Source organism: Osmerus eperlanus, chromosome 4 (assembly GCF_963692335.1).
Source record: "Osmerus eperlanus chromosome 4, fOsmEpe2.1, whole genome shotgun sequence".
Lineage (NCBI taxonomy): Eukaryota > Metazoa > Chordata > Actinopteri > Osmeriformes > Osmeridae > Osmerus > Osmerus eperlanus.
The window spans coordinates 8,810,475-8,819,262 of NC_085021.1; the positions used below are offsets into that span (position 1 = coordinate 8,810,475).

An 8,788-nucleotide genomic window follows, 5' to 3' on the forward strand; every position below is an offset into this window, starting at 1 on the left:
GGTGTGTCTTCTGTCGCCCCCTAGTGATAGCCTTGAAGGCTCCTCACAGACCTTGAAGAGAAACTACCAACCTCCACTCAAGAGCATTGTGTGCCTCATTCTGTTCCACATACTACGTCAGATACAAAGCTCAAAGGTGATTTTATTGGATATTTTCAATATTCAGCATGAACCACAGATATTTTAGCAGCAAGGTAATAAATAATTCACAACATAAAAAACAAAACACGTAAAATATATCAGATGAAATGCATTTTAAAAACCTCAAATATAGGCACACTCACAGCAATTTCAACAATCATTCAAAAGAACCATAAATGCAGCAAAACACAATATCAAGGAGTAACAACACAACAGCCGGTGTTTGTAAGCAGTATGTGACTTGTGATCCAGTGTAGTTATGAGGACCCCCACATGAGAGTGCATCAGTAGTAAATGAATGTGAGGGGAGATGTAGCAAGACCACAGTTCCAGTTAAAGACTGATGTAACTCCCAGCGAGGACAAAAAAGATATACAAGGGGTAGGGTACTTTATCTCTCTAGGGAATAGGGAGAGAGAGGCTAGGCCATAGCTTATAACATGGGTAACAAATTAGCGTTTGGACATCCCGTGAAATCCGCTTTTAGGATTTACAAGCATAAAGCCTATCCATAAACTGACATAGCTCAAAAATACAATAATGCTAGGATAGGGGTGTGGATTGTCAAGTGATTTGAGGAGGACTGGGCCAGCGTGTACCACATGCATCTTCTGTGGTGCTTCTCACAGTAAGAGTTTGTAAATGTAAAAGCTCAAAACAACTCACATGACTCAGCTAGCTTCATATTTATCCAGAGATCTTCAAAACAAGCTTTTTAGGCCACATCTCCTAATGCCGTAAATGGCTCCTTAAAATGTTTGAAACATACCCCATCATTTCATTGTTGTTGTATCCTGTATTTCTGCATTCCGTATGCAAACCGCTAAGTACAACAGCAAATACAATTACTATACGTGACCAGGTAGGGCTTTGAAATGGTTGTGGAGTACTGAATAAACAGCGACATTAATGCCAATGCTAAACCCGGCCGAGTCCGGAGGTGATGACCTGCAGGTCAGGCCCACCATCTGTCCGAGGAAGCCTTCTAACTGAGCATCTTGTGACGGTCGAAAACAGTCTTGCGTTGCTCCTGAACCTGCTTTTTCCAGCGCTGCTGGGCCCCCTCCACCCTCTCCAGGACAGTGTTGGCCCTGCCCTGGGCACCATCTACCTGGGGGCGGATGTCCTGATGGAGAGAGGGGAGGGGGGAGTACGTGAGAGTGATAAATAGTTGCCACATGCACCTGTTCCTGTAGCCTTAATCATTGCCAATGTGTGAAGAGCATTTTAGAGAGACACACACAGAGAAAGAGAATCAGAAAGAAAGAGAGATAAAAGCAGAGAGAGAGAGAGAGAAGCAGAGAGAGAGAGAGAGAAGCAGAGAGAGAAGCAGAGAGAGAAGCAGAGAGAGAGAGAGAGAGAGAGAGAGAGAGAGAGAGAGAGAGAGAGAGAGAGAGAGAGAGAGAGAGAGAGAGAGAGAGAGAGAGAGAGAGAGAGAGAGAGAGAGAGAGAGAGAGAGAGAGAGAGAGAGAGAGAGAGAGAGAAGCAGAGAGAGAAGCAGAGAGAGAAACATGGTGAACATTGAGAGTACCTCTGAGTCCTCCTCATTGTGCAGGGGCTGGGTGTAGGAGTCGTGTTTGCGGATCAGCGGCTCCACCAGCAGCAGGAAGAGCATGTAGAGCAGAAGGGAGCCCACCACTGACAGGTAGATGATGATGGTCACCTGGTGGGAGTGGTCAACCATCAAGTTCATCACCAGTCAGCAGCACTCCTCCAAAGATCATATGTCCCACTGTTTAACACGCCACACCTAACTCAGCCCCAAAACAGAACATTCTGAAGACACTAGGTCAAATTCAACACTTTAATTGACTGTGCAAGATTGCTCTTGTCTGCCACGATGGAAATGTGCAATCCCCACCCACTTAACTATTTTGAAATGTTATGCATTTCAAATGGTATTTGGACAGAGGGCTGGCTTCCTTTCCAGCGGGTAGGGCTGAGGTGGCCTACCTTAATGGTGTTGCTGCTACGCTCCTCATACTTGCACTCACACAGCAAGCAGTAGGCCTCCACATCATGGCCAGGCACTGGCATGGGCTCCACTACGTGAAGGCAGTTGCTGAAAACACACGTGTCAGTGAAAAACTAATTATATTATCACTGCACTGGAGAGTTGGGGTGGGTGGGGGGGACTGTTGTGACGCATGGATAGCTTACCAGTCTTTCTGGGAGACATTCCTATTGTAGATGTGTCCCGTGATATTTCTGTACGGTGGGCAGATGCACTTGCAGCGGATATCTTCAAAACTCTGTGAATTGGATGGTAGCCTTATCAACTTTTTTTCGTAACCTAAAATGACTGAAAATCTTGGACGATTGGATGAGGGTGACTGGCATACCTTACTAGCGTGTGCATAGGTGGCAACCTCAAGGAGAAGTACAGCCAGCGCAACTGTTAACCAATGAAAACGCGACCCTTGCTGCCTACTAGAAGACATTTTCCTACGCAGCACCTTCTGTCTTGAAGCTGGGGATGACAAATTGAAATTTGCAATATGGTCACGAAAACAAATTCCCTGTTGTCCGTGGTGCAATACCTACGTTTCTGTAACCTTAATAAAGAGAATGGACACACGCGGACTAACGCACAAGCCAGCCAATGTTTAAGATATATTAATTTATAAGATGATTCCAGATGCTCCAAAATTTGGGGACGACAGGAATAAAACCGTTGCATTGCGTCATGTTATTTTACACTAGTCGGCAACTTATCCCTAACCTTAACCCTAATCAATTTGATTAATATATGGTCTAGCATTCAAAACAAATTTACCCCACACACCCTTTAAATGTAGTTTCCTTGCTTGCGAGCTAGCTTGAAGTTACCCTACTGTTATGTTAGCTTGCGGTCTCTGTCCTGCATCTTCACTCAATGCGCATTTATGAACTTTGTGGATGCGAGCCATATTAGCTTCTGCAGACAAATAATACATTGTATAAGCATCCATGTTATAACGGCTCATACCACAGGAGCCTGTCGGTTTTGCTTCTTGGAAGGCTGCCTTAGCTTCTTCTGTTTCACTGCAGGCAGTACAGTACCTTATCTTCTTCTTGTCTGTTATGACAAGATGCAAACAGAACTCTGGAGAGGTACACTGTCAACGCTCGACTGCCACCATCTGGGCTGGTATAGAAGCGCTAGTAACATGCACACAGTTTCCTTCAGGATTAAAAGGAAAGCAGCTGTCTTTCAGTGTGACTCTCACATTCAGATACCAACACTGAAACCAGTGATTAAATACAAATATGTTATAGATTCAGAGCCACTTCAAACACTGTCATAGGATAGAACTATAAGGCAAAGGGCAGAAAAAAGTTGCCAATTTATGTATACCACAAATTAACTAAAACACTGTATTTTTGTGAAATCATAGTTACTATCTTTTGGATCAAATGATCTTTGCATCCATGGTGGACTTGTTTATGTGACTCTCACTGCTTGACCCAATCATAGCCCCTTTTTTCTCCTAATCCTGCTTTCATATCTCTCTTTATTGTAAACTACTTGCATACCTTACACAGGGCTTCATAACGAATGAATCACACACTTCAGACCCCCACTGGAGACGGTAAGAAAGTGATTGCTTGTTATACTTCCACAAATCATACATTCTCCACCTACGCCTATTAAAGATGTCTGACAGCTGGTCACTGGTTCAGTAAAAAAAAAGGACCAAGCACGTCACTAGGCATATCCAGTACCTGCTTGCCGTGTGGACCCTGAACACTAGAAGACTGCAGACCCAGCATGTTCTCACACATTCCTGCCTCCACAAACTCCATCCTCCATCATAAGAACCTGTCGGATGCACAGTGTGGCTCTCCATTCCCAAAGGGTAATTAGTGTCAAGGAAACACTGCAGCCAGTCCGCTTGGACACTCACTGGGTTTCATCGGTATGTCAGAACTCAACGGAGGGCATTCAAAATTAAATGGCAATGCAGACTATCACAAAATCTAATCTAGAATGTGTTATAGGACCCCCCATATAACGAGCATGACTTAGGTACATCACCGGATACTTGGAACAGTAGCCAGAGAGAGCAGAGCAAGGCCACAATCTTGTTAGACAAATGTAATTATGGAAATTGTGTATAGCATCTGGCCCCAAAAACCAATACGTATTCTTAAACGACAGCAATCAGTTTGTCCACTAAGGGGTGCTAAGAACCCCCAAGAGCTAGTATGTAGTCTAGCAGAAATTCATTCTATTTGTGGGCAGTAATAATAATCAATAATAATAATTTTATTTGTAATGCACTTTATATTTAGCTAAATCTCAAAGTGCTATTGTTGATATCAATATTAACAGCAGCCAAAAAAAAAACATTAGAGGATTAATGTTCAAAACACATTCAATGCAAAACATAACAATTGTTAACACTAGCTTCAAACACATACACCCACAATTTGGAAATACTAGCCTGCCCTACATTATAATTACATACTCCTTTCAACTAAACCCGGGAACTAATAGGCGGGCAGAAACAATAAACACTTGAGAGTGTATTCATCTGGAAAAGAAAAGAACCAGGGCTATCGAGGGACCTTTAAATTGAAAAAGAGAAAAAGACAAAGGCATACAAGTCGGATGCGACAGTACACCAACTGCAGCATTACTGTAGTTCTCAGTCCACACCTCTTACTTCCCCCAAACTATCCATTTTTCTTTTTGACCTTTTTAACACCTCCTGTAGTGTCTTTCTGCGCTCCTCTCTTTGTCTCTATCACGTCTTTGAGAGAACACTGCTTGAATAACAAGACAAGATCCAGGGTAAGTGATATTTCCCACAAGTCTTCCCTTTGCCGCAGTGATGTATTGTGGGTACCGTTCCTATTCTAATAGACGCACGTGTTTATTGAGATGGTGGGAGGCGGCAGGTGCTGGTGGTCCGGTGACAATCCAAAGCGATAAATCACCCCCCGGTTCCGCCCTCACGAGCGTAGCCGATCACGCTCAACCGAAAAGCAATTCTGCCAACATAGGTTTGCACATTTGTCTTCATCAGCCAACTGGTGGGGGGTTGTTTCGGGTCCGGACTGAATTTGCTGGTTCCCATGGTAATCAAACATGGAGTACAGTTTTTATCTGTGTGGATTGTTTAGAGTCATGGTTCAGCTTTGGTAACCATTGGAAAGGCTTACTCATATGTCATTTTGTGACTCAGGAAGCAACATCTGCCATTCATACTGTGTACCAAGAAAATGTAATTAAATACACTGTAGGAAGTGGTGATATTACGCAATTATTCATAATGTACTTCAACTCTTTTTAGAGGTATGATGCATCAATGTACTAATGGACTTACACTGTCACAGACATTATGAGCCACTTTCGAGTACAGAATCACAGAACGTCAGATCCGAGCGAGAGATGCGGTTCATGTAGAGTGCAGCCTGTTGTTGTTCTCCTTCACCTCTTCATCCATACAGACAGCTGTCAGTCCGCCAGCTGAGCCCAGGCTGGGAGAGGTGTCTGTCTGGCTGGCTGTCTGCTGTGGTGTCAGCAAGGTGAGAGCTGACGCCCAGCCGAGACTTCCAAAGCCGGGCTGCTGGGGCCTCTGAGGGACAGAGGTTCTCAGGGAGGGAAAGTGGAGGAGTGCTGGAGCAGGGAGACTCAGCCAGACAGAACACGACATCCAGGGGCGGCCATGACACATGATGGACACACCCGTGCGCGGACACGCGAGTGTGTGGAGGTAACACCACACACACACACACACAGCCCTGCTATATATTCAGATCCCGTAGCGTGATCTCACACACTCTTATGTACACTCACACACACACACACATCCCTGCACACGATTCAGATCCTGTTGCATGATCTCAGAAGTAAGGACCCCAGATAAAGAGTTAAGGGGAAAGCCTGCATTGCAGTCCATCCTGGGCAGCCCAGAACGCTGGGCCTCCATAACGAGGGCCGCCTGCTGTTTCTGGTAATGTTCAGAGATAGACCTGGGGGGGGATCTTGGAGGAGAGCTTCGGAGGGCAGTCATGGAATCCCTTTGGCAAATTTTATGGAAACAAGCAAACCTGCCAGAAATCCTCATGCATCTCACATAGGAGCCTGGAGGAGAGGTCAGAGAAAGAGAACGATTGAGAGAGAGAGAGAGAGAGAGAGAGAGAGAGAGAGATCAACAGTCGAAAACAATAAAGCAAAATGAAATGAAAGGAGACATGGATGGAGAGGTGAGTAAATAGCTGGAGGGGAGGACGTAACTTTGTTGTTGGAATAAAAAGAAGCGATTTAAAGCTTTGGTCTCGACAGACCAGCCTGGCGGCTTTAACAGGGTTTGGCAGCAGGGTCGATAGCCCTGACGGCCATGAATACATCCCTGGTTCCAATGACAGAACCAGCTGATCTATATATACTCACCACATCACATGAAACCCCCAAACACACACATGAAACCCATGAGGACACACAGTCATATCAGTGTGTGCTTGACCTTGTGTTTCAAGACACAGAGGATGGATAGGCTCAATTCTTTTCCACACCAAGTGTCAAAAGGACGTGTTTGTGTAGAAGTTCTGTGCGACATCTCTCTCTGTGTCAGCCCCATCAAAGTGTTTGGATAACATGCTAAGCCATCAAAGGTCATTGAGAGTCAGGGGTCTGTTTGACAAAAGGGCTGACAGATCAAGAGAAGGCTGTCACTTCTAATCCTTCCCAGGGGAGACCGCACAGCTCTCTCCCCAGAGCCGCGGCTGGTGGGGGTCACACTGTGTGTGTGTGTGTGTGTACGTGCTGTGCGTGTGTGTGTACGTGCTGTGTGTGTGTGTGTAGAGGGGGCGAAGATTTCTGTCCCCTTACTGGGTCCATGTTGAGCCTGCTAGCATCATGCCCCCCCCCCCCGACTCTCCCTTCACACACACACACACACACAAACCCCCAGGTGATGGTGCATCGGATCCACCTGCTCCATCGGCCCACGTCTTCAGGCCTCCTCCTCCTCCTCCTGAGCCTCGTGCTCCAAATGCCACAGTGATTCATCCTCCTCTGCCTCCGTAGCCACCGCTATCGAACCTGGCAGCATCGTGCCTGCCCCCCCCCCCCCCCGCCCACAACACCCGCCACCCTATAACACCTCCACAGCCAGACACAAGGAAGGAGAGCCGAGGCCTGGAGAAGGGCACATCGAGGGGAAGCTTGGAAGCAGGTGAGGGTGTCTGCGAGGAGGAGTGGAAGCCTGTGTTGTGGTTGTAGCTGAGGCTTCGTCTCTGATCTGAAAAGGGGAGTGGGCAAGATACCCATTTGTGAATGGATTCAATGCGGACACACCAGGACGTGCACACACACACACACACACACACACACACACACACACACGTGCACGCACAGACAATTACAATGCATCAAAAGCAACAGTGAACGTGCATGAGCTCCCACACAGGCTGCGGGTACACTACACGCGCATACACGACGGTGGGAAGACCGGCTGTGAATCAGCTGTAAACAGGAAGATCTTAGACCAAAGTTGTCATCTCACAGCTCCAGAAATCAATAGAGCGCCCCCCCCCTCCCCTTCTCTCTCCCTCTAATCTCCCTCACACGTATGGAGTGAGCTGGGGCTGGCTGGGCCCAGCGGAGGGGCCTGGGAGGGGGGCAGGGTAGACGAGGAGGAGGGAGGGAAGCAGGAGGGTGGAGAGGCTGGAAGACAGGGGGGAGGATTGGCTGGGCCAGGCCATGAGTGTGTGTGTCTGAGGTTTGGACCGAGAGATTGGGGTTTGTTTAAGAGGGGGTTGTTCAATGGGAGGAAGCCCTGTTGATTGTATAAATTGAGTGCAAATGTGGTGCAAAATATTGCATTGACTAAGCACAATGTTTCTGCACTACCCTTATCAAGCTTTGAATGTAACATTTCTGCAGTGTAAACATGGGTCTGCAGCTGTTGCTGGATTTGAAATGCCTCTTAAAATAAAACTCTTGTTGCCTTTTTCTCTCTTCCACAGACACTCTCTCTCTCTCTCTCTCTCTCTCTCTCTATCTCTGTCTCTCTCTCCCACCCCCCTCCACACACACACACACACCCGACCACACACACATAAACTCATTTGGAATTCCACAGATCCTTTGCCTCTCCTATTAGGGAACATCTCCTTGGTCCATATTAATTCTCTCTCTTTCTCTCCCTCTCGCCATTTCTCTCTCTCCCTTCTTCCCTAAGTAGCACACGGATACCCAGCCCTGTTTAACACCCTCCATCATGTCTCTGTCTCTCCCCCTCTATTGCCTCAACAGGCTCGGTCCTAACTGGGAGAGGAGTGGAGGAGGATTTTGGCAGAGACAGAAGAAGAAAGAAAGAAGGAGAGAGGGGCGGGGAGACGGAGGTGGATGAAGTGAGAGAGGTGTGTAAGGTAAGGAAGAGAGACTCAGCTATGGGGAGAGTTAGACACAAGGACAGTGCGAAAGAGAGAGAGGGAAGGAAAGAGAAAGAGAGCGGGAGAGGTGGGGTTAGGGGGAGACGCTCCACTGCCTGGCTGACAAACAGAGGGTCCCTCCAGAGTCCGCCAGATGAGAGAGGGAGAAAGGGAGTGAAAAAATGGAGCAGGGCGAGGGAGGAGGAGGAGAGTTTGATGTGGGCAGTCAAGCCCCTCCACCAACCCACCCACCCCCCCCCCCCCCAGCCCCCCAGCCCCC

At 47.2% G+C, this 8,788-nt stretch overlaps 1 protein-coding gene across 1 annotated transcript; it reads right to left on the reverse strand.

Annotated features, from left to right (window-relative positions):
• Nucleotides 1–130: 130 nt before the first annotated feature.
• Nucleotides 131–3,207, reverse strand: tmem9 (transmembrane protein 9). The gene is made up of 6 exons (XM_062458647.1): nucleotides 3,110–3,207; nucleotides 2,484–2,611; nucleotides 2,302–2,393; nucleotides 2,095–2,203; nucleotides 1,673–1,804; nucleotides 131–1,267 (listed from the first exon to the last, which is right to left on the reverse strand). Exons 2-6 carry the CDS (start codon nucleotides 2,580–2,582, stop codon nucleotides 1,127–1,129), a joined length of 573 nt encoding a protein of 190 aa, XP_062314631.1. The 5' UTR covers nucleotides 2,583–2,611; nucleotides 3,110–3,207; the 3' UTR covers nucleotides 131–1,126.
• Between the last annotated feature and the right edge of the window lie 5,581 nt (nucleotides 3,208–8,788).

What these genes read in the sequence shown, in the direction of transcription:
- tmem9 (XM_062458647.1), bottom strand. Translation starts at nt 2,582, where the DNA reads ATGTCTTCTAGTAGGCAGCAAGGGTCGCGTTTTCATTGGTTAACAGTT. An exon ending in GTAGCAGCAACACCATTAAG is followed by an intron (nt 1,805 to 2,094) that starts GTAGGCCACCTC and finishes CACTCCCACCAG; the next exon opens with GTGACCATCATCATCTACCT. An exon ending in ACAATGAGGAGGACTCAGAG is followed by an intron (nt 1,268 to 1,672) that starts GTACTCTCAATG and finishes TCTCTCCATCAG; the next exon opens with GACATCCGCCCCCAGGTAGA.